Genomic DNA, 25,619 nt, shown 5'->3' on the forward strand with positions numbered 1-25,619 from the left:
TAACATTCCCCCAGTGGTGGCTTTGAGGTTTGCAGCCAACGCTGCTTCCAAGTCTAATTCTTTAATTCAGTACCCCTCCCCACCCCTATTTGTGTTCATGTGGAGACCAGAAGACAAATTCTTGGGTTGTTCCTCTGATACTGCCCACCCTTTCTTTTCTTTTCTTTTCTTTTCTTTTCTTTTCTTTTCTTTTGTCAACCAGTGAGCCTAGGTATCTGCCTGTCTCTGCCACCCTAGTACTGGGCTCACAAGAGAGTGCCTCTTCATGCATAGGCTCTGGGGACTGGGCTTGGGCCTCATCCTTGTAATACAATCTCCCCAGAGGTCTTGCTTTTGATTTTTTTGATCCAGGATTTCATGTAAACCAGACTGGCCTTGACTCTTAACATCTGGTGCCATATAATACAAACAGCGATATGGCCAACAGTCCTATGTTAAAACACATAGAAAGCTTAACACATTTATTTAATCAGTGTTTTATTTGAGACTCAAGTCTTCATAAATGAAGACCCTGAAAACCCAAGGAAAATTCTGAGGTTCTTTTGGTTGGTTGGCTTTGTTTCTTAAAAGCAGGGCCCCACTGTGTAGTCCTGGCTGTCCTGGAACTCACTGTGTAGACCAGACTGGTCTCAAACTCCTTGAGATCTGCCCGCCTCTGCCTCCCCAGTGTTAGCATTTGAAGGTGTGTGCCACCACACCAGGCCTGGGGAAATTGGGTGGATGTATAGAAATACTACCGGGCAGAAGGCTTGATCCAATGGTGGTTCCTGAGGGGGAGGTGGCAAGACCTCTGTGCAGATTCTCCTTGGACTGTGCATTCCTTTCTGAGCGTTGTGCAAGAGCCACCTACAATGAGAGTCCCAGGATTTACTGTCAAACAAGACAGATTAGAGAACTTCCTTATGGCCAGCTCCTACACAGAAATACGGGAAAAGCTTCATTCAACATTCTGGGCCCTGTGGCTTACTTAAGGGAGAGGGGGAGGAACTCTAGAAGCCTGGTGTCCATGACCAATTTTGGAAAAGTCAAATAGGTAAGAGACCAGAGAGACCTGGGCTCTCAGAATGTTTCTGAGGCCTTTCGTTCTCCTTCAGTTAGAGGGGCTCAGCCTGTCAGCAGAGTGCCAGGCACTCGATATGGGGGTGGTGGGTTCCCACACCAAGCAATTCTTCAGTTCTTTCTCGGCTCCAAGTGGGTACCCTGCACCTTAATGCAGTTCCAATACTATTAGGGGCTAAAGGCTCTGTCCCACCACACTGCCCACTCAGGTGCCACTCAAACCCAGGAAGTGCTTCTCGACAATAAACCGAGGGATCCCGTAGCTCCCTTGCCTTTGACGGCTGGAGCAGCGTGCAGAACTCAGGCAAAGAGTGTGCCGAATGAATCACCCGTGCTTTTATAAAAGACGGCTCTCAGAAGCAGACACAGAGGCAGGGGAAGGGACGGGAGTGGGACAGGGAGTTTCTTGTTCCCCTCCCTTTTATGGGCATCTTATCATGATCCATAGACTCATTGGCCACACCAGCTCGTTTCTGCCTCAAGGTCTTTGTACAACCATTCCCTCCGCCTGGTGGAGACCTCTGTTGGAACTTGGTGAGGCTGCGTCTGCCCTTCAGTAGCGCTTCATTCAGCTGAGCTGGGGCTGTAGCTCCGTGGGCAGGATGCCTTCCCAGCATGCGCTAAGCCGTGGGTTCAGTCCTCAGTACCAGATGAATAGGGTTTGGCACTGTAGTCCTTAATCCCAGCACCCAGGAAGTGGAGCCAGGAGCGTAAATTCAAGGTCATTTTTGACTATATGGAGTTAAGGCCAGCCTGAGCTCTTCTTTCAGCTTAGATAGCATTTCCTCAGTGCTTCTAGGCTACCCTATCAGGTCTGCTCCTTCCTCGTACCCTGATTATAATAGCCTCCATTTAAAGACAAAACAGCAATGAACCCAGCTCTGCAGATCTTAATGTCTTTATGATCCTGGACCCAGGCCACAGCCCAGATCAGATGGTCAGAATGCCCATTCTGTGGCACCGGGTTTTAATTAAAACCAGAAGGAAAGAGAGTTATGTACAGAAAAGGGAAACGAGATGTAAGAGACAGCCCAATTGGCTAAATTCTCATCTGCCTTATCAGAAGGTGGGTAGAACAACCTGATTGGTTACAGTTCTCATCTGTCTTATCAGAAGGTGGGTAGAACAAATGTTGCTTGAATGTGGCTGGCATTCAGCTTCCTATTCCAAGGGTAGATTCCATGCTGGGCTCTGGCCCAGAGGCTCCTGCATGCTAGGTGAGCGTTCTACCAATTGAGCTTTGTTTCCAACCATGTTGTGTGTTTTTTGAGATAGAGTATCATTTTGTAGATTAGGCTGACCTTGAACTCACAATTTTCCTGCCTCAGCCTCATTTCTGTGATTACAAGCATATTCCACTCAGCTGATTCTGCGATTTCACAAGCTCTCAAATGTCCTCATCATTGGTTCCAGGGTGACTCTTGGAGTGTTGAGGTGCCATGTCCACACGACTTAGATGTGGGAACTGGAGGCAGTAGGCCTGATCCTCACAAGGGAACCCCATGAGAGAGCAGGAGCACACAGGGAAAGTTTTGCACACAAGCTTTCCTGGTGGAGCAGGGGCCCTGGAAACTGAGTGTGAAGACGTGAGGGATCAATGAGGGAAAGTTCTAGACCTGAGATGGCTAAGGAAAAAATAGCATCCGTGAAATGGACAGAGTCAGTGCCAGGTGGACTGTCAAGACACGCGGACATTTACACTCATGTATGCAGACACATGCATGCACAAAGATGCAGGTATGATGAGGTACACACACATCTGAACACACAGGATACAGATGCATGCACACACATTCATACACACGTGGACACATATTGGCTGGTCCTGGGCTCTATAGTTTCTGGTTCGGAGAGCTTGTTCCTTCGCGCCCTGTTCTGACCTGCAGTGTATAATTCATAATCTCTGTATGTCCTGAGAATCAGTTACAGCACTTCACCCCAACACAGCACAGGCGTAGCACCTCCAAACAGGAGCAATTAGGAAGCTGCCGTTGGCACAATAAACTAAACTGCTCAGTCTTCTCTTTAATGATTAGCCTGGTCCAAGAGCTCTGGCTCCTCCACGGGTGACCTTCATTGAATTATGTATCATTTCCTCTTGGCTTGGCTTCATGCAAACATAGTACCCTAACTAATGAGCAAGGCCACATCCCCGGTCTCAGTAATTTCTCTTCTGCTTTGCTTACAGGAGCTTCTGCCGAGGTGACTGAACTCTCAACGTGACCTACAGCCATGGTAAGTGCCTCGCCCCGCCTGGTACCAGCCACCGGCAGGCACAGGATGTGTACTTAGGGGCCTGTGGCTTAAACCAAGCCCTGTTTGTTCAGCAGAGGGCGGGAAACTCAGAGGCACCACGTTTCTCCAGTGCTCAGCAGTATCTTTCGTCCCACCCTCTCATCTCACATCTTCCCATGGGTGTGTTCACAACAGTGCCTCCCGTGTAGCACGGCCCCTATTTCTAGTGTTCCCTTGTCATTCTTTCCTGTGTCATTGTCTTAGTCATGGTCACCATTGCTGTGATGAAACCCCATGCCCAAAGCAACTTGATGAGGGAAGGGTTGATTTCGCTCACAGTTCCATATAACAGTTCATTATCAAAAGCAGTGAGGGCAGGAACTCAAGCAGGGCAGAAACCTGGAGGCAGGAGCTGATGCAGAGGTCACGGAGGGGTGCTGCTTACTGGCTTGCTCATCATGGCTCCTCGTGTTTTCTTATAGAACCCAGGGCCACCAGCCCAGGAGTGGCACCACCCGTAACGGGCTGGGACCTCCCCCAACAATCACTAATTAAGAAAATGCCTTCCAGACAGGTCTTATAGAGGCATTTTCTCAACTGAGGGTTCCTCCTTTCTGATGACTCTGGCCTGTGTCCACAAAACTAGCCAGGACAGTGATGTGTCCTTTGCCTCCTCAGCGAGCTTTCCTGGTGTAGATGGACACCACCCCTCTCCATCTTCCTCAAAAAGATTATTGTGCGCTGTGACCTGGAATTTAATCAATACAGACACTCATAAGAATGACAATGGAAAAAAACCTACTGGCCTTGCCCCTAGAATAAGAGAGTTGCTCATGATGGTACCACGTAAAGGAAACCACCCTTGCCAATCTCTCTATCGATTCCTCTTGTTAGACATTAAATCTTATCTCACAACAGTGTCGTCAGCAGTGCAGGTTAAACTTGAACTAGGTGTTTGAGAACCATCCTAAAACCTTCATTACCAGAATTCCAAAGACCTCAGGAAACATTAACGCAGGAAGTTGAGGGTGTGAGCTGCCAAATGTGAGGCCCTGGGTTGAGTCTTCAGTACATGCATACATAGGTGCACACACATTGTACACACACACACACACAGAGTCTCATGATGAGCTCACAGACTAAATTAAGCCAATTTAGAATTTTCACAGAAAATTACTAATAAAAGGTAAAGAAGCCAGGTGCATATATCATGTTTCCAGGGTTGCTGTATCAAGTGCCACAACCCCAGTGAATATATATATATATATATATATATATATATATATATATGAGAAATGTTTTTGCTTCATTGGTCTGGAGGCCCAGATTCTAAACCCCAGGTGTCAACCTGGCTCATTATCTCTGAACCTTAGGGTTTGGAGACTCCTCCTTGGCCCTTCCCAATTTCGTGGTCTTAGAATTCTTCAAGTGCTGCACAGCTGCATAAATCCAGTTCTGCTTTCAATGGCACTCACCCTGTGATCTCTGCCTTCCTGTGAGGACACCAGCCCCGTAGGTCGGGGGCCCACCCTGCACTAGCCCCTCTTCCTAACGCCCCACATTTGCAGTGAGGCCTCTTCCAGCTAAGGTCATGCTCTGAGGTCCTGAGGGTCAGGACTGTAGCAACTGAACAGGTGACAGTGCTAGAAGTTGATGTCATGGCTCTGCTGTCCTCTGTTGTTGATGTCATGGTCTGCTGTCCTCTGTTGTTGATGTCATGGTCTGCTGTCCTCTGTTGGGTAGGCAGCAGTCAATGACTAAGTGCTCATTGCCTGGCATCTGAGTAGAGAAGGTCTATGCCTGTGGCAGCTGAGGACTTTTGTGGGATCTTGGTCATCATCCCATTGGCTTGTATCAATTAATAGAGAGAACAAGAATCTCACTATAATATGTAAATTGGGCATGTGCCTGAGTTGTGTTTAGATGATAGTGATGATGATGGTGGTGGTGGTGGTGGTGGTGGTGGTGATGCTCTAAGCTTTTATTTTCACTTTTCTTGGCTTCCATGCTGAGTGCTTTGCCATTTTCATCCCATTTCATTATCCCAGCAACACCCTGAGTTGATTGAATTGTTTTCAATATATACGTGGGAAACATGAAACCCCTCTGGGGCACACAGCTGCCAAGGGTTGGAGACAAGCCTCTGGCCAGGCCTGTCAGGCTCCTGTGTCTGTACTTCTGCTGTTTATTAATAACCTATTAAATGCCAAAATACCCGACAAGGGAATATTGTGGAGGAATGTGTACTTTAGGTTAACCTCTAGTCTTTCCTGTGGACAACTGCTCATGTGTGCTTAGCATGGATGCCTAATAGAAAACATTTTGAGGGTAGAACTTCTGAACTCCACACCATTGTATCAGGTATGGCCATCCTCCCTCAGTGTCTCCTTTGGATGGATGACACCATGTTCACGATACTCCTCCAAAACCTGAAGCCATCCTTGATTTTTTTTTCCTGCCTTCACCTCCACTTTAATCTGTCAGCACGTCTGGTGTCTTTGCCTAGAACATGCATGAAGCCTGACAGCGTGATTCTGTCTTTTTAACTTCACCCTGTCCGGCATCACATCTCACCTGCAGCCTCAGCCCTTACTGCCAACCAGTCTCTAACATCACAGCAGCCTGAGCTAGGTCTGGGCTAATCTCAGACTCTCTGTGTCATCAAGGATGGCCTTGAGCTCCTGGTCCTCCACAGAACCACTTAAACCAGGCCTGTTGTCTCACGTCTGGTATCCCAGCACCCAGGAGCTGGAGACAGGGAAGTGGAAATTCAAGGTCATCCTCATTTCAAGGCCAGGCAGCCTGGGCTAGAGACTGTCTGTCTCAAAAAAGAAAAAAAAAGGAAGAAAGATGTGTGTGTGTGTGTGTGTGTGTGTGTGTGTGTGTGTGTGTAAAATTACATCATACACACACACACACACACACACACACATATCTTGGGGTGCGGAGATGGCTCAGTTGGTAAAGTGCTTGCCACACAAGCTTGAGGGCCTAAATTCAATCCCCAGAACCAAGGTAAGAAGCTGGTGCAGCAATGTAATCCAAGCTGAGGTGGAGACAGACTGATCCCTGGGGCTTGCTGGCCAGTCAATCAGTGGACTCTGTGAGAAAAGGCACCAGGTAGATGATTCAGCAGTTAGGAGCTCTTGTCAGTCTTAGAGGGTCCCGAATCCAGTTCCTACCAGTTCCTAACCCCCACATCTGGTGGCTCACATCCGCTTCTAACTCCAGCTCCAGAGGACCTGATGCCGTATTTGGGACTTCATGGGCATTCACACTCAAAATGCACATAAATAAAATTTTAAATGAAAAAAACAAGATGAAGTAGCAGAAGAAACACCTGATGTCAGCTTCTGGCCTCCACGTACACACATGTGCATGTACATTTTTAAAGATAGCTATCTTCACCAGGAGGAAACAGCAGCCGTTTGCTGGACCAGCTCTCCTGCCTCCCCGCTCCCTGCTTTGCCCATCTGTAGCTGCCCCTTCATTCGATGGTTTCAATCTGAAAGATGAGCTATTTCCTATTTTCCCTCCCTTAAAACCAGTGCATTAACGGGGACACCAGAGGTGGGTCCAGAGCTGGTGAGAGGAGGGAGTGACCCCCAAGCCTGCTGGTGGCTAACTAGCTCCCCATCCTTCGGTTAATTCCTTACTCACACTCAATTTCGTGTCCTGCTTATCTCTGCTTCCTCCCACCTGCGCTATTTTGAAGCTGATTCCAGATATCCTATCTTCCCCCTCTGAGTCAGCTGTATAAAGGTGAACCTCTTAAGATGTAATCTGCAAGTGCAGCACCTATCAGACCAGGGGATCTTAGGAACGACTCCCTGTGTCATCAGAGAGCAGCTGTCCAGCTGCCTTGTAACTGTCCTGCTTCCTCACCTGGATCCTCCACCCAGATAAGGTTCTGCTCTGGGACTGATTTATTTGTCTTGTTGGTCCGTTTGGGGTTTGGGTTTTTGAGACAGGGTCTCTCTAGCCTCGGCTGGCCTTGAACCAGGTATGTGGCTGAGGTTAGCCGTGAACTCTTGACTTCCTACTTCCATCTCCCCAGTGCTGGGATGACAGGCATGCGACACACTGCCAACTGCTATGGGCTGATGTGTCTTTAACCTCTTGACCTGTCCCTCCCTCCCACCTCTCTCTTCCTGTCTCCCTTGCGGTTTATCGATTGGAGAAGTTAAATTACTGCTTTGTCAATTCCTTGTGTGTTATCTTTACAGCTAATTTTTTTGACTTTACAGACTTGAATTTGATTGAATTCATACTTTTTTCCTCTTTGGGAGATTGCTTCACAGGGGGTGGTGTGATTTCTCTTAGATCTGCCTTCTTCCCACCAGTTCTGGCTTCTTCAAAGCTAGGGACAGCCCCAGGGCCTTTGGAATAGCTTTTACTTTGTCTGTAGCCCCTCCTCTTTATTGTTGGATGGCCAAGTGCCCCTTATGAACCATCTCTCAGCCTAAATGTCTGTCCTTCCTGCAGCCCCCATCAGAACTCTACTTACTTTGTGGCTCCTCTCCTACCACGCTCTTTATGGGATGTGTATTTGTTGACGCTCAGTGTCTGCCTTCCACAGAGAGAGTGGCAGCTCTGCCATGGTGACGGTCTTACCCTTTGTGGTTGCTGCTGTCACCCTGGCACCCGGAGTAAAGCCAGGGATTCTGAATGAGAGGCCACTGTCTGTCATGCCATTTTCTGTGCTTTCAGGCCACCAAAGGGGGGACTGTAAAAGCTGCTTCGGGATTCAATGCGGTTGAAGATGCCCAGGCCCTGAGGAAGGCCATGAAGGGACTTGGTAAGCATCTTTCCGAGTGTCAACTGTCCTGAGTGTGGTGTGTCATCGGGGCAAGGAGGGCACCATGGGTACTGACATTCATGAAGAGGTCACCTTTTTGGGAAATATATTGGGGATATAGCTGAGATGTAGCTCAGGTGGTAGAGTGCTTGCCTAGTGGGTTCAAGGCCCTTGGGTTCAATTCCCTGTATTATGAAACAACAGCACACAAACAGAAACCATGGTGACAGATTGCCTACTCAAGGTAATTTGCATGGGACAGTGTGTTAGAGAGTTTTCTGTTATTATAACAAAAAAACCCAAGACAACCATTTTTAAAAGGGGAAAGGTTTATTTTGGATCACAGCTTTGGAGATATCAAGTCCATGGTTGACTGGTTCGTTGCTTTGGGGCTGGGATGAGATAGCACATCACCAAGAGAGTTAGTTCATATTCCAGGTAGAGAATAAAGAGAGAGAGGGAAGAGGGGCCAGGAGTGAGAGATCTATGAGCACACCTCCCAAAGCCCTAACTTCCTCCCATGAAAATCCACCTTTTAAATGTTCCTGCACGCACCTCCCATTACTGCCTGGAGCTGCTGCCATGACTGTACAGCTGAGTCAGTACTGAAGGCAGATGGGGGTTGTGTGTGAGCAGGCAGGGGGTGTTTTCCCGGGCCTGGCCCTGTGGTTGTCTTCCTGAGGGCAGAGCAATTGCACAGGGTGCACTGCCAGGTACTCAGGACACGTGGAAAGAGACATGCCTCAGTTCCTAGTTATCACTGAGACTCTCCGAGATTTGGGTAAAGGCTCTTGGCAACGATACTTTGCTTCTCAGTCTTTCCATCTCAGATTCATCTTCCTTAGACTAACAACAGCGACCGAACAGAGTGACGGGTGTTTGTCAGTCTCCACCGTATTAGCCTAGCGGCAGAGGCATCAACAAAGACTGTTGGCCTTTAATTCCAAGGGCCTGCTTAGGAGAAGCAGGGTGTGGGAAGGTAAAGGGGTGCAGGGAGGTGAGCTGACTTTCCTAGGCTGTCAGAACCAGTGAGAAGCAGGATGCTGGGAAACCAGAGGTAGCAACCTCTGGCCACCAGACTTTACCACAGGCCCGGTCTGAGCACTGAGACCCAGCCTCTCATCTCTGAGAGAGTGTTGTCTGCACTTATATACTCATTTCCTTTTGTTATAAATAAAGTTGAAAATATGGGGGCCCCACCAACATTTTTCAGTCTGATTTTAATTCTGTATATTGCAAAAATAGTACAGCCCAGAGTGTGGAGCAAAGTGTTCAGAATTCCCAAAGCAAGAATCAGGGGACTTTTGGCATAGCCAGGCCTTTTTCAGGGCCTGCCGGTGTGAACTGATGAGGTGTTGGAGGAGACAAGGACCATAAAACCTGCTCCTGGTGGTCAGGAATCCATGGGTGCGTACAGGAGCGCTGGAGAGACGGCTCGGCTATGAAGAGCATGTCCCTTTCCTTCAGGATACCAACATTCCAGCCTCATCACCCACATCAGGCAGCTCACAACCACCTGTGATTCCAGTCCAGGGGATGGAACGACTCTTGCCTCTGAGGCACCTGCACATACAACATGCGTGCATGCACTCATGTGCACACATACACACACAATTTAAAATAAAATTAAGTTAAAAACATAGGATTAGTATGGGTAAGAACTCTGTGGAGCTAGGATTGTGGCCCAGTCAGTAGAGTACCCTGATCTGCATAAAGCCCTGGACTTGATCCCCAATAAAGGGGAAGGATCAGGATTTCAAGGTCGTAATAAGCTTGAAGCCATGCTTGGATAGTTTGGACACGTGAATCTGTGTTGAAAGGAAGGAAGGAAGGAAGGAAGGAAGGAAGGAAGGAAGGAAGGAAGAAAAAAAGCATGGTTCAAGGAGAGGAGATCGCCTTTCAGGCTAACCTTGGCGGCATGGAATCAGAGATGCCCTTGGGAGGTGGGTGGAATTTTAATAAATAATGAAGAGAGAATGTGTTTCTGGGAGTGAGGTTGAGCTTAGAGGAGTTACAGTGAATTCATGAAAAGTTGCAAAGCAGGAACAGGCCAGGGGGTGCTTTCTGAGACAGCGAGTCCTAAAGTGGGGGTTCCTAGGGCTGTTACTGAGAAAGCCGCCAATTAAATCACAGCCCTGGAAGGGTGGCCCAGAAGCACAGGAAACCACAGGTATCAGGATTACGAGGCTAAATTGGGGTCTCAAGGAGGCATGGAAACAGCTAGACTGGTAATGAGGGGTTCCAGAGAGCGTGCACGAGTGTAAGTGGGGGGAGCAGAGCAATTCAAAGCAGACTCTGAGCTAGGTGTGCTACACACCCGGAATCTCCACCCTGGGGAGGCAGAGGCAGGAGGATCAGGATCAGCCTGGGCTACATAGGAAAGCCCCAGGCAAACAAAAGAGAGCTTTGCTGATAAATCTGGTGGCCTGCTCTCCTTGTCCATAGCTTTATAGCTCAGAGAGTGGGGACTGCAGAGCTGGCAGCCCCGAGTGGCCCAGCTGACCCCAGGGAGCCATTGTGAGCTTCTGAGCAGGCAAGGAATGAACTGTGAGTTTGTCTCCTAGGAAAATGAACCTCGCTAGAAAATGAGAATTTTGTTAGAAAGCTTTTTTTTTTTCTTTTTTCTTTTTCTGGTGTTTCGAGACAGGGTTTCTCTGCAGCTTTTTTAGAGCCTGTCCTGGAACTAGCTCTTATAGACCAGGCTGGCCTCGAACTCACAGAGATCCGCCTGCCTCTGCCTCCCGAGTGCTGGGATTAAAGGCGTGCGCCACCACCGCCCAGCTGTTAGAAAGCTTTTGTGGGCCTGTGGAAAAGTCTTGAATCTATGTAGTAATGTATAGGTTAAAAGCAGTGTGTGTGTGTGTGTGTGTGTGTGTGTACAGCAAAGGTTGCGGGGGCAAAGGTTCGCATGGCTTGGAACGGAAGTTGAGTCTGGTGGAAAGTGGGGCATTTTTTAAAAACTCTAAACTAATATTAGGGTTCAGAGCAGGAAGGGCTCCTTCTTCCCGTGCAGAGCTCGGAAGGTTGGGTTGGAGAGTTCTGTAGTCCTCCCTCCACTCTCCGCCTGGATAGCCGACCTTGTGGAGAATGATGGCTGTGGACTCAGGCACTCGAAACCGTCTCCCTGCCCTGCCTCAGTAGAGCAGTTTCTACACCCCCAACCCAGCCGTTTCTTCCAACAAACACACAGAAAATTCTCCATACACAATAATATCTAGCTTTGAGAAAGATGAACTCCTGCCTCGAATCCTCTCCCAACTGCTGGGCGATAGGCTGACGTCATTCTGGATTCCAGGTTCTGTTTTCTTAGCAAACATTCAGCCTTCATGAGGTAACTCCAGTGGCCACAGGGGAAACCATTTTCTCTCGTGACAGCAAATCATGTTCCCTCACTGCCTCCATCTCATCCCCAGGTACTGATGAAGATGCCATTATTGGAGTCCTGGCCTACCGCAACACTGCCCAACGCCAGGAAATCAGGACTGCTTACAAGAGCAACATCGGCAGGGTAGGCCCAGTTTCTCCTGATACTGAAGGATCTTTGTCAGGCAGCATGGAAGCAGAGTCGTCCCCCGCTCCACCCTCTACCTCACCTCCCATAACCCCACCTTCACCCCAAACTAGCCTCCTGAAGTGACTGTCTGTGGAGTTCAGAGTTGCCAGAGTCTAGGAAGACTGTAAGGGAGAGAGGTTAACTCCTGAGGCTCTGTAGCACAGGAGGGCGACGTTGGGTAACGGTTAATCAAATGCCTCAAAACAGTGAGTAGAGAGGACCTGGAACGCTCTGAACAAAGAAGTGACAAACATCTGAAACAACGGGTGTGTCAGTCACTGTACTTGATCATCACACATCGTGTGCTGGTATTGAAATGTCCCTGAGCCCCGTTAGTATTACAACAGTGTGTCAGTTAAAAATAGGGTAAAGCATGACAGCTCAGTGGGGTTGCCCCGGAGTTCGAGGGCCTGGGTTTAATACTTAAGATCCGCCTGGTGGTGGGAGAGAACCAACTCCACAGAACTGCCAGTGACCTCCACATGTGAGTGCTTTCTCTCTCTCTCTCTCTCTCTCTCTCTCTCTCTCTCTCTCTCTCTCTCTCTCTCTCTCTCTCTGTCACACACACACACAAACACGGAAAATATCTGAAAAGAATTTTTAAAGCTATGTTTGCAAAACTCAAAACAAGGTTTCCCCACATTCCAAGGAGCGGTTGACTCACAAGGCCAGGCTGGGTCACTTCCCACCCAAGTCCTCACAGGACCACAGGTTGTGTGCTCTGTCAGGAGTGCTGTGGAGTGCCAGGCACCTGCAGAGCTCTGTGGGTCTCGTGTTCAAGATCATTGACTTACAAATACTTACAAGGCCAGTTTGCCTTCACTGTGATTTTGGAATTTAGCACCGTGCCTCATCCATATAAATGCTTGTGTAGACAGAATCGTTCCTTCAATGGAGAGACCTCACACTCCAGAGTGGGGCTTCCTGTGTAACTGCATGCGCATGCGTGGTGCTTATAAACTCACTGGCCACTCCGCACGCTTTAGATTTTGTCTGCATCCCACACCCTGAAGAATCTCGACTCGGTTTGCAACAACTTCACCAGAGTAGTTCAGCGCGGCCTTTCCACATCACTTTGAAAAGCACTCCCAACTCTTGCGCTTATTGAGACCCTTAGTCTGAGGAAAACAGCCAATGAGTGTCCCTGTACGTCAGCGCCCAGTGACTTTATGTCCACTGCATTCATCTGCCTTGGGAGATGTCACAGCCAAGAAGATTGAGACTCCTCGCAGATGGCTCCGCACTGCTGGGCAGGGTGGTGAGGGATGGGCAGGGCAGAATTGATTAGCTGCTCTCCGGAGCATCTACAGGTGGGCTCGGGGCGCTCCTGTACAGAACAGGCTAGACCGCCACCGACCGTCTCCGACTGTCCTGCTTCCTCTGGGAACTGAACGTACAGTAGCAGACGGGGACAGTCAAGTGAGGTTGAGCTATGCATCTAACCAGTGTGGCCATACACACTTGGGCTTAACTTCAGAACCCAGCTAGCCTATGGAAATCTGAGGTGACCAATATTAATGGGTTGTCTGACTTCTAATTCATTCTTTCAATCCACATTTGTGGATCTGTCATAAAAAAATTCATGATAGAAAAATATAGTATAATGTATATACTATACAAACACACACACACACAATTCCAGCAAAGGGTAGGAGACGGAGTTTGTTGGCCGACCAGCCTAGCCTACCTTGTCAGTGAGAGACCTTGTCTCCCCCAAAAGAAGGCAGAGAACAATTGCGGAAGACACCAGACATTGACAACTGGCCTTTTCACACACACGCATGCTTATGTATACATGTACACACACACACATGCAGCTACACACAGGTACAGACACACAAACGTGCACACATATGTTGTATGTATATTTACATAGACACAAACAAACAAAAACATGGGCTCAGTGAGATGGCTTAGTGTGTAAAAGTGCTTGCTGCCAAGCTAAACAACCAGAGTTCGATCCCACAGGATAAAGAACCTTCTCCCTTAGGTTGACCTCTGACCTCCACTGCTGCACACCTCTGCACACAAATGAATGAGTGTAATTGCAAATTTTAAAAAGGGAAAAATAGGTATGTATTCAAAAGTAAAACTTAATGAGAACAACAACAAAACAAAAACAAATCTTCATGAGAAAGCCGGCATGCTTTATAAATGTCCCTGAAGTTTGGCTTAATGGGAAATGGCCACACTCTCCTTTGCTGTACTGTGTGGTTTAGGTTGAAGTCAATAAATAAAATCTGGTCTTGGACAGATTAGACAGGAAAACTGACAAGTGTTTTAACAGCCGTCTGGTGTGACTGTCGATGTGCAGATGTGTCAAATGACCTAGGAAAGCACTGCTGCCTGCTCCCAGGAGGGTGACAAGTGCCCAGGACATCCCTGCACCATAACTAGAGAGCGGCTGGCATGACTGACAATAGCAGCTAAGAGTAGGCACTTCCTATCACTTCAGGACCTGATGGATGACTTGAAGTCGGAGCTGAGCAGCAACTTTGAGGAGGTGATTTTGGGGATGATGACGCCCACGGTGCTGTACGACGTGCAGGAGCTGCGGAAAGCCATGAAGGTCAGTGGTCCTTGTGCTCTCAGTGTCCCAGTGCACACGGTGACAGGAGCTGAGGAGGCCATGACAGTCTGGTGGTCCCTGTGTCCTAGTGCACACGGTGACAGGAGCTGAGGAGGCCGTGACAGTCGGTGGTCCCTGTGCTCTCAGTGTCCCAGTGCACACGGTGACAGGAGCTGAGGAGGCCGTGACAGTCGGTGGTCCCTGTGCTCTCAGTGTCCCAGTGCACACGGTGACAGGAGCTGAGGAGGCCGTGACAGTCGGTGGTCCCTGTGCTCTCAGTGTCCCAGTGCACACGGTGACAGGAGCTGAGGAGGCCATGACAGTCGGTGGTCCCTGTGCTCTCAGTGTCCCAGTGCACACGGTGACAGGAGCTGAGGAGGCCGTGACAGTCGGTGGTCCCTGTGCTCTCAGTGTCCCAGTGCACACGGTGACAGGAGCTGAGGAGGCTGTAACAGTCGGAGGTCCCTGTGTCCTAGTGCACACGGTGATGTGCCGTCCTTCAGAACCGCAGCCAGCAGAGCTGGAGAGACGGCTCAGTGCTTACAGCTCTGCAGAGGCCTGTAGTTTGCTTCCCAGCACACATAGTGGGCAGCGCACAGCCACCTGTACTCCCAGCTCTAGGGATCTGACATCCTCCTCTGGCCTCTTTGGGCACTGGACTCACAGGCACACAGACCCACACACGTAAAATAAAACCTTAAAGTCAAAAACAATAAGACAAAAAAAACTATAGCCAAGTCCTTCTGAGAGGGGGGAGAGTAGAGGATGAGAGATGGATCTTTTCCTTCTTGACAACTGGGCAATTGTAATTAAAAAATGATAATGATTATGGTGAGCACACCGGGCTTGGGCAGACCAGTTAAAAGGTAATGGACCCAGCTTCTGGAGCCTGGGGGGCTGGAATTACATCCTGAAGCGTCATACCTGCAGTCTTTCTGAATGTGGGACTCAGGTTTTAATTTGTAGGTTTAACTGCATCGTTCTATCTGTTTAGCTGTGCATAACCATTGCACGTTGCTCTGACCCACTGGTTCATACCTTCCTCACCTCTGGCCTCACATTTAGGGAGCTGGCACAGATGAGGGCTGCCTGATCGAGATCCTGGCTTCTCGTACCCCCGAGGAGATCCGTCGCATCAACCAGACATACCAGCAGCGTAAGTAGCATCCTCCAGGCCCTGGCACAGGTTGCCTATGGCTTGAAACCAAGACAGGTGACCATTATTTCTCAGCTTTAGATTATGGTAGAGTTTTCTTCCCTTTGTTTTACTTATTTTTCCTTAGTTTTCTGCCATATGTGTCACCCACCAGGGTACTAGGGATGGAGGCCGGCATCTCTCATAAGCTAGACCAGTGCCCTAGGCTCTAACACAGAGCTGTGTCCCGGCACTAGAGTTTCCTGTGTTTCCATATTCAATATGCATTACTTCTGTGGAGAAGCAGTCACGTAGTAGGGACTCTTGTTGAGGGTGCAGAGGCTGAACCTAAACCCCGGGAGCCTGGAGTGAGCCCCCTGACCATGACCGCAGCCCTGTGGAGGGTCTCTGAGAGCCCCCAGAGTAAGGTGAGGCAAGAAGGCAATTTGGTTCAACATGACTGAGTAGCCAGCGTTGCTTCAAACTTTGACCCTGAGTAGCTTATTTTAAACCTATTTAAGCACAGCATAATTTAGTGAAAAATTTCCTGGTGCACAAGAAGACTCAAGGCATTGAAACTCTGTGAAGTACATGTGACATCTTCTATAAAGATGTGTTCTGTGATGGATTACATGTGACACCTCCCATAAAGATAAGTTCTATAGATTAACAAGCTCATGACAAGGGTATTGTAGGAGGCCGCTTGTTTGTTCCCAGCTGCTCAGCCCCAAAATAATTACACAGAAGCCATATTATTTGCAATACTGCTTGGCCATGTTCCTGGCTAATGCATACATGTTAATTTAACCCATTCTATTCATCTGTGTATCACCACGTGGTTATGGTTTACCAGGTAATATTCCAGTGTCTGTCTCCAGCAGGGCTACATGGCTTCTCCCTGACTCCGCCTTCTTTCTCCCAACATTCAGTTTAGTCCCCGCCCCCTCCGCCTAGCTCTACTCTTTTGCCCTATCACAGGCCAAGACAGTTTATTAACCAATGGTATTCACTGCATACAGAGGGGATCCCGCATCATAAGGGTCTGGGGAGGATTGAGTCTGATCTCATCCACACAGATAGTGCCAAGGTCACCAGGCTATTAACCACATCTGCTCCCAGTTTTCTGGGTGGATAACAGGCTGTGCATCCCTTCCTTTGAAGGAGCAATCCTATGTGTTCCACACTCTTGGTTCCCCCTAGTGCTTATCCGTGAGCCTAGGAACCTCCATGCCTCCCACACAGTCCCCTTAACCCTGGCATCTGCCCCAGAGTGGCTTTGGGGGGCTATAAAGGGTGTCATTCTTCAGAGAGATCTGTTAGAACCTCTCTGGGGTCCTCTGTCCTGTGACACTGGTAACCTTTCAACAGCTCCTGTACCAGGCTTTATCTTTTAAACCAACCAGCTCCCAAGTCATGACACGGAGACTTATTAGTTATGAGTGCTCGGCCTAGCTTAGGCTCATTTCTATCCAGCTTTTTCTTTAATTTAAATTAACCTGCTTCTCTTCATCTACGTTTTGCCTCGGGCTTTTTACCTTTCTTTCTGTATGTCCTACTCTGTCTGCTGGCTGGTGCCTGCCTGACTGGCCGGCCCCGGGCATCTCCCTCACTTTCTCTCTGTCTGGATTTCTCTGCCTACTTATTCTCTCTGCCCGACATCCCTGCTACCCCACGTAGCCCTGTACTGCCTAACTATTGGCCATTCAGTTTTTTATTAGACCAATCAGGTGCCGCAGATAGGGAAGGTAAAAACAAATGCCACTCATCCTTACATAGTTAAACAAATGCAGCAAAAACAAAAGCAACGCATCCTCACATCGCTTACAAAGGCAGCAGAAACTGTAACACACCTCTACACAGTTAAAGTGACCGTCCACAGCAAGCTTCCTTCCACTCAGGCACATGCGGAGCAGAGTCTCAGATGGAAGAAAACCAGGGAGGATTCCAGTCCTGCCTTCTTGATCCCCATCATCTTAAAGAGACAGTCATAGTTCCTTCTGGGTCCTATTTATTGTTTGTTTTGTTGTTGCCATTTTTATGAGTTGATTAGCTTCATTAGAATTGCTTACAGGAGCATGGGTGAAGGGCTACCCTACAGGAGCAGGGATTCCTTACTGATGGAACGGAGCTTGCTGGCGGCTGACAGCACCGGCAGGTCTCTGTTCTGATGTACCCATTTCCGATTTCTTGGCAGAATATGGAAGAAGCCTTGAAGAGGACATCTGCTCTGACACATCCTTCATGTTCCAGCGAGTACTGGTGTCCCTGACAGCGGTGCGTGGCTTCCTCGGTCCCAGCTGCTGAAAGGGGATGCTGGGTTAATTGAGACGTGCACCCTCCTTTACCTGCCCTTCATCCTTTTGGCCTCCTAAACTTGGGTATTCCCCAGGTGCCATTCTCGGGCTGTCTGTTCCTTTTTCGTATTTCTCCTTCAGAGCCCCCAGCTGGTCATGCATGCCCAGCTATCTCTTCTTAACTCACTGGTCACATGTCCCATGTTGACGCCAGCTACCTCTTACAAAGCATCGGATTCAAAGGACATTGGGAGATAACTTCCACGTGCTTTGGACATTTATACGGTGGCAGGGCTGGAGAGGGTGGGAGTACTTCTTGTTCTTGCAGACAGAAGACCTGAGTTAAACTCCACACCCACATTGGATGGCTCACAACCACCTGTAACTCCAGATCCAGGAGATCTGATGCCCTCTTCTGGCCTATGTAGGCACTGCACACACATAACACACAAACAAATACAACACACAACACACACACTTTTTAAAAATCTTTTTTTAAGAACAGCCTTCCAAACTGGGGTGCAATGCCTGTCGGTCACTCTTTAGTGTTCCTTCAGGGGTTCCCATAACTCTCCATGCTGGAGCTGGTACATTTGGTGCTGACTTGCATGAGCTCCCCAAGTTCCTCCTCTGGCCCAGCATTCTCTTGATCAATGAAGACTGGCTAGTTAGGAAGGCTGAGTCAGCTGGGTCGGTGCTGTGGTTGGGATAGGGAGGAGGAAGCAGGAAGATGTTACTGCCCTTCCACTGGAAGAGCCAATTTTGCAATGCCAGGAGTCACAGTGGGGCTCGCACTCCACTGAGAATATCTGCATGGCATAGCTCCGAGCCCTGGTGACTAAGACAGCAGTCCTGATCCCCTAACCTGAAGACCCAGCTTTTACTGAATCTTGTCTCCAGGCCTTTGGTCTTAAGAGCGCCCTGGCAACACCATGGGTACTTACTCTTGTCTGTTCCGCCTGTAGGGTGGCAGAGAGCCCTGGCATCACCATGCGTACTTACTCTTGTCTGTTCTGCCTGTAGGGTGGCAGGGATGAAGGGAATTACCTGGATGATGCGCTCGTGAAGCAGGATGCCCAGGTTAGTAGACTGCAAATTTCTTCTTGCAGCTTCTTCTCTAAGACAGGCCTCACTCCGCTCTGGTTAGCAGGTTTCTTTCAGGGTTATCTGGGACTTGGGGTGGTTCTGGGCACTGTCTCTATACTTCTGAATTCTAGGTCTCCTTCTCACCCTGGGGCCACATGAGGGTCCGAGAGAACCCTCCTCCCCTCCCCCGTGTGTGCGTGTGTGCGTGTGTGTGTGTGTGTGTGTGTGTGTGTGTGTACGCGCGTGCACGTGTGTGTTGCCAGGGAATGGACACCAGGGCTTGGCCCATTGCTATGCAAGTGCTCAGTGCTTGAGCTAAGTCCCCAGCCATTTCAGCTGTCTTCTGAATGATCCAGAGGGGAAGAAGCTGCCTTTGCTCTTCACACTTCCGTAAGAGAACATGAGGTAGGACCTGCAAACAGCGTGTGACTGACAGGAAGGGCTGCTGTCCTGGCACCCGGCACACTGCTCTGTCTGGAAACCCTGCTGTCTATTCTGACACACCGTTGTCTGTCCTGATGCACTGGTGTCTGTCCTGACACCCTAATGTCTGTCCTGACACTCATCCCTGTGACCAGGTTACATAGGAGCTTATAAACAGTGGACCCTCGATAAGAACCAAGCACCCCACAAGGCTTTCCTTAGGCAAACAATTGAATCCTTACAGCAACCTTAGGACTTTGACCTCCATTGTACAGGTAAGGAAACTGACGCTCTGGAGAAAGCTCCTTGCTTGAGTTCAGGCCAAATAATGGAGTAACGCACACACACACTTCACAGGGACAGAGGGATACAGAAACAGAAGCTTGCAATGGTATTATGTCCCAACCTAGTGTAAGCTGAAAATGCATTTACATTGGGAGGCTTGACACAAAGTCTACTAGAGTGTGTTGCTTGCTGCCCTTGTGTAGTGTAGCTAACTGGGAGCATGGGTCACTGCTTGGTGCTCACACTTCGATGAAGTCCTAAACTGTATAGACTGGTTCGAGAAAAGACCAAAGTGCAAACTTTGAAGCCTGATTTCTGCTGAATGGATGTCGTTTCGTGCCATTATGAGGTTAAAGTGATTGAAGAACCAAGTGTGTGTGTGTGTGTGTGTGTGTGTGTGTGTGTGTCTGTGTGTCTGTGCCTGTGTGTGTCTCTATGTGTGTCTGTGTGTGTATGTCTATGTGTGTCTGTGTGTGTGTCTGTATGTGTGTGTGTGTCTACACAGCACGTTTGTCTTTCCAACTAACAAAATAAAACTGAATCAGTTCAACTTTTAGAAGTTTTAGAACTATTTGCCCAGGTACTGGCACATCCTTTTTGGTATTTAAACTCATGGTTTTTTGGCACCAGGACCTGTTTGAGGCTGGAGAGAAGAGATGGGGGACAGACGAGGTGAAGTTCCTAAGCATCCTCTGCTCCCGGAATCGGAACCATCTGCTGCATGGTGGGTACCTGCCCCACTACCTCACTCACTTCTGCTAGAATGGAAGACCACCTTAAACATTTAAAGAATATTTTATTTTGTGTATATGAATATTTTGACTGTATGTCTATGAACCAAAGCATATTTCTTGTCTCCTTGGAGATCAGAAGAGGGTGTTAGATTATCTAGAACTGGAGTTACAGACAGTTGTGAGCCCCAAAGTGGGTGCTGGGAAGGGACCTGAACCCAGGTCTGTTGTAAGAGCAGCAAGTGCTCTTAACACCGAGGCATCTTTCCAGTCCCTGTTAGCCTTTAAGAAAATTCTTTTACTTATTCTTTGATAATTCCGAACATGTATGTAATGCGTCTTGATCATAGTGCTCCTCCAGGCCGTGATGGCCTTTCCCCCACCATGATACAGAAAGCAAACTCAGCTATTAGATTTTTACCTTGTGGATGTGAGAATCAAATTATATGAATGAGGGCAATTTTGAAAGATTAATTTAGTACTTGACAGATATACAACATGTTCGTAATAATTTAGCATTCTTTATCCCAGGAAACCAGCATTCCTAGTTAGTCCTTTCTCTAGTGCTTCCCCAAGACATTCATTTCCCTTACTCACATAAGAAAGCAACCTTCACTGCCTGAGGGACCAGTTTAAACAAATGTCAGTTGATAATTTTTTCTGTTTAACATCACTGATCAATTTCTTCAGAGGTCACATTGAGTAAAATGAGTCGTGGGTAATTTCACTTTTTATTTCCTTTGTGTGATGTTCCTAATTTGCTTCTGGTAATTTCTAAACTTTGCAATGTGCTTTTAACTTCTTTGTGGGGGAAAGGGACACTAAACCTTTATAGGTTATTTGTTGCCAGGCTGAGTCTTCTTATAAACGGCAGTAAGGACTCAATAGGGCCGTTCGTCTTGTAGATGAGCTCTTTAGACCCTCATGGGCATCATAATTTTAAAAACTACCATCTCCCTGTCATAGGCATGGCGTTTCAAAGCTTATGGGGAATTTGAGGAGAATGGGATTGCTAAATTGAAAACACAATGTAACTGCAAAGTTTGACACATTTACAAGTTGTAATTATTGTAGGTATTCCTCAGTGGCAATAATAATAATAATAATAATAATAATAATAATAATAATAATAATAAGCAATTATTCCTGTCCATAAATCATATACACCAGCATGAAACTTGCAGGCCTTATGCTTTCTTTTATTGGCTCTCCTTGCCTGCTTACAATGTGAGCGCCCCCTTGTGGCAATGTTCCAGAATTGCAGGTCCTGGGAACCATTTTACTAACAAGTTGTATGGCTGTAGTTGGGCAGTTAAAAATTACCTATTCATCAGGGAGGGCAGCAGAGAAAAATGTAGAGCTCAATAAAAATCAATAATAAAAATTACCTATTCATAAGTTACCAAGAGACAATATTGAGGGCGGCGGTTCAAGACAGGGTTTCTCTGTATCTTTGGAGCCTGTCCTGGAACTTGTTCTGTAGACCAGGCTTGAACTCACAGAGTGCTAGGATTACAGGCATACACTACCACTACCCAGCCCAAGAGGCAGTATTTTAGGCACTATGTAGGTAGTGTAAACTGAATAATCTTGTTACCAACTGACAGTGATGGTCAGAGCTAAGGGTTTGTTAATAATTTTCTCTCTCAGAACATTCACTCCAGTTTATAGCAGGGGTCTGATGTCTTTGATTCTGGACATATACACTGGCAAAGAGGAAGATAGACAGTAACAGTGGCTCCCAAGATTGTAAGGAGATCTGAACCCCTTCATGAGAACAGAAATAAAGGTGCTTCTGGGGACCTCCCTGGAGCAAACAAAACGCTGGTTCCAGCATGCACCGGGAATCCTAGGCAGAAACGCTGGTTCCAGCATGCACCGGGAATCCTAGGCAGAAACGCTGGTTCCAGCATGCACCGGGAACCCTGGGCAGAAGAGATGGAACAGGCGATCCCTGAGGCTTGCCGGCCAGCCAGTCTGGCTAAGTGTGAGTCCCAGGTGCAGGGAGGCCTGTCTCACAGACAAAAACAAAACAGGGTGGCGGGCTGGCGAGTGCTTGCTGGGCAAGCAGGAGGGCCTATGCTAGAATCCCATACTCTCCTATTTAAAAAAGCCAGCATTGGAAGGATCCCAGGAGTTCACTGACCAGTCAGCCTAGCTGGAAGGGTGAGCTCCCAGTTCAGTGAGTGCACCTGTCTTAAAAGCAGTAAGACACTGGGTGAGAAAGGAAGACGCCCAACATCCTCCTGTGGCCTTTGTATGCAAGAGTACGGGCATAAGCAGTGGTGAACATGGTCCAAATTAATTAATTAAAATAAATTAAAAATAAGAAGACACCTGACACCTGCTTCTGGCTTCCATGTACATACACACACATTACAATATACTGTACCACACCCCATACAATTCGTTTTGAGATAAGAGTCTCACTGTGTAGCCCTGGCTAGCCTGGAACTCACTTTGTAGTCCACACTGACCTTGAATTCACAGAGATCCTCCTGCCTCTGCCTCCCAAGTGCTTGGATCAAAAGTGTGCAACCACCATGCCTAACCACACACAACTGAAAAGAAAACCATCTCCTGGAGGGCAGGCCACTCCGAGGGCCCCTACTGGGCCAAGGTTACGATGTGAGTTGCTGAACATTGCTATCCCTTAACTGATAACATACGAGAATCACATGGATGGAGGGGATGCCAGCAAAAGCCACTAAGGAGATAAATAAAACAGATGTCTGTCCTAAGAAGTCTCCAGAAGAAGAGAGGAAAACATATTCATCACATTAAAAAAAAATCCTGGGCAAAAAGCAAGAAAAAAATTATGTGAAAAAAATATTTAAAAATGCAACCGGCTGCTCCCAGATGTGACTCAGCTTTGAGGAGGCTGAATTGTTCTCATCCTAATGAGCCAAATGGAGAGGAGTACACAGTTGACATCAAAGGCTGACATTTCATAATGATAGGGACTCATAGTCCAGGCTGGTCTTGAACTCAGGGTGTGACTGAGGAACTGCCAATCTTACCTTCACCTGCCAAGTACCAGGACTACAGGGTGAGATACCAGACCCTGTCTACTGACACAAGAAGAAAACAAATGTGCCCAACGATTATCTTAGTGCCTAATGTTCTCCAGGGAGCTGAGCACTCTTCCTCCTGGATGGGCCCAGTCCACCAGACTACATCCTGCCTGGGCCCTCACCCACAGAAATAGTTGGTTTCCTCTTGAAATATGCCAAAAAAAAAAAAAACCTAAGTAGTGTAAGCTTGTTAAAATGTGTTCATTCTCTCCATAAATTTTAGTTCCTGCACTTAAATTTTTATTACACTAACTTATGTGTTTATTTATTTAGAGCATATGTTGTTTGTGTTATGTGTGTGGGTTTGCAAACGCCACAGATAACACGTGGAGATCGGAGGACAATTTGCCCAAGTCAGTCCTCTTCCAGCATATGGGTTCCAGGGGTCAGTTCAGGTCATCAGGCTTGGGGGCAAGTGCGCTTAGGAGATCAGTCATCACAGCAGCCCCGGTTTCTAAAATCACAGTCCCTTGTTATTGCTTGTAGTGTTTGATGAATACAAAAGGATCTCACAGAAGGACATTGAGCAGAGTATTAAATCTGAGACATCGGGGAGCTTTGAAGATGCCCTGCTGGCTATAGGTAAGCTGGTGAACCCCAGAACTAATTCTGTTAGTGGTCTTCCTTAGTATACAAATGTTGTTGCAGAGATATAGAATGGTGCTTTTCTGAAATTAAAGTCATTCCCCTCACTGAGGGTACGTTCTCGAATCTCAGAAAATGGATTCTCAGTGAGTTGGCCAGGCTGGCACTCCTGGATTAATGTGATTCTCTAACCTCAATCCCCAAATACCTGACCCACAGCCACGTGCCACCACACCAAGATGATTCTCCAGAACTGTTGTTTTTTTTTTTTTAATAATTTTCTGTGCACAAGTATTTTGGTTGCATGTATGTTTATGTACCACATGTATGCAATGCCTGTGGAGCCCAGAAGAGGGCACTGGATCCCCTGAAACAGGAGTTACAGAGCGTTGTGAACCACCACATGAGCTGAGAACCAAACCTGGGTCCTCTGCAAGAACAGCCAGTGCTCTTAACCACTGAACCAGCTCTCTAGCCCCAGACTTTTCTTCTGCTAGATGGTCTCATTCAGTAACCAAGGCTGGCCTTGAACTTGTAGCAATCCTCCTATCTTGGCTAGGAGTGCTAGATTCATAGACATGAATGACCCCATCTGACTGTTCTACAACTTTAAAGAAGAAATACTTGCAAAGCTCGACACGGTGCACACCTGTAATTCCAGCACTTGAGAGGTAGGTAGAGGCAGCCCTGAGGATCAGTAGTTCAAGATCATCCTCAGCTACATAATGAGTTCAAGGCCAGCCTGGGCTATGTGAGAACCTGACTGGAAAAAGCAGCTATTCTGTGTGGCCTGACTCTGACTGCTGTTGTGCCAGGGGGCTTATGGCTTTCTCTTTGATACTTTTCTATTTCATTATAAGAGAAAGATAACAACACCATGCTAGCTGCATCTGGCAAGCCAATTGACTTTAATAGTTGATTTTTAAGCTTTTTTTTATTGTATGGATGTTTTCCATATGTGTGTATCTGTGTACCGTGTGCATGCCTTGTACCCTCAGAGGTCACCAGAGTTCATCAGATCCTTTGAAACTGGAGTTACAGGCAGTTGTAAACAATCATGTGAGTGCTGGGAATTGAACCCTAGGCCTCTGCAAGAACGAGTACTCAACCCCTGAACCATCTCTCCTGCTCCCTAAGAACTATGTTATTTATACGGTAGATGTAATAATCATTTTGGAACTGTGAGCCACCCTTGCTTTGATTCCATCATTAATGACTTCTCCAGAAACCTGATAAGATGAGGACCCTGTCCATCTGGAAGAGGGCCTGGAGCACAGACTATGTTCACCCAGCGCTGCTTGGCTCAAATGGGTCTAGCGAAGCAATCAGGAAATAGTCCTTGGGACTCTGTAGAAACAGAGAATAAGTGTCAGTTCTCTTTGTTCTTGGATTTTGTTTCTGTGATCTTTTCATTGTTTTTATGGAAATAGAGTTAATTTATTAAAAGAAGGGAAAGCCCTCCTGAGAGTGGGTCTGGGTGTAGACAGGGGAGCGGGCAGGGGCACGGGCAGGGGAGCGGGCAGAGGAGCAGCCCGTGCTCACTTCTTTTTGCTCCTTTTCTCCACAGTGAAGTGCATGAGGAACAAACCTGCATATTTTGCTGAAAGGCTTTATAAATCCATGAAGGTAAATGATTTTGCTTTTACCGTTTGAAAGACTGTGGCGTATTGTTTTTCAGCTTTTTAGGCCTGACACCGGAATTCCACCCTGGAGGATCCAGCTCAACGCCACCCCTCACTGAATACTTCTGCGCTATAGCGAGTGCTTCTCTCTATGAGCTTGTGATGTGTGA

General features: G+C 47.7%; 1 protein-coding gene across 2 annotated transcripts in view; it reads left to right on the plus strand.

Annotated features, from left to right (window-relative positions):
- Anxa4 (annexin A4) overlaps positions 1-25,619 on the plus strand; it is a 50,570-nt gene that overhangs the window by 19,422 nt on the left and 5,529 nt on the right. For both annotated transcript variants that reach the window (XM_038318636.1, XM_038318637.1), the window contains exons 2-11: positions 3,248-3,294; positions 8,005-8,092; positions 11,506-11,600; positions 14,101-14,214; positions 15,280-15,370; positions 17,544-17,623; positions 18,667-18,723; positions 20,068-20,161; positions 23,729-23,824; positions 25,395-25,453. In XM_038318636.1, coding sequence (XP_038174564.1) covers positions 3,292-3,294; positions 8,005-8,092; positions 11,506-11,600; positions 14,101-14,214; positions 15,280-15,370; positions 17,544-17,623; positions 18,667-18,723; positions 20,068-20,161; positions 23,729-23,824; positions 25,395-25,453 — 777 coding nt within the window. In that variant the 5' untranslated portion in view covers positions 3,248-3,291. The remainder of the gene's footprint in view (positions 1-3,247; positions 3,295-8,004; positions 8,093-11,505; positions 11,601-14,100; positions 14,215-15,279; positions 15,371-17,543; positions 17,624-18,666; positions 18,724-20,067; positions 20,162-23,728; positions 23,825-25,394; positions 25,454-25,619) is intronic.

The sequence above is a fragment of the Arvicola amphibius genome, chromosome 2 (genome assembly GCF_903992535.2).
Source record: "Arvicola amphibius chromosome 2, mArvAmp1.2, whole genome shotgun sequence".
In the NCBI taxonomy this organism is placed as follows: Eukaryota; Metazoa; Chordata; class Mammalia; order Rodentia; family Cricetidae; genus Arvicola; species Arvicola amphibius.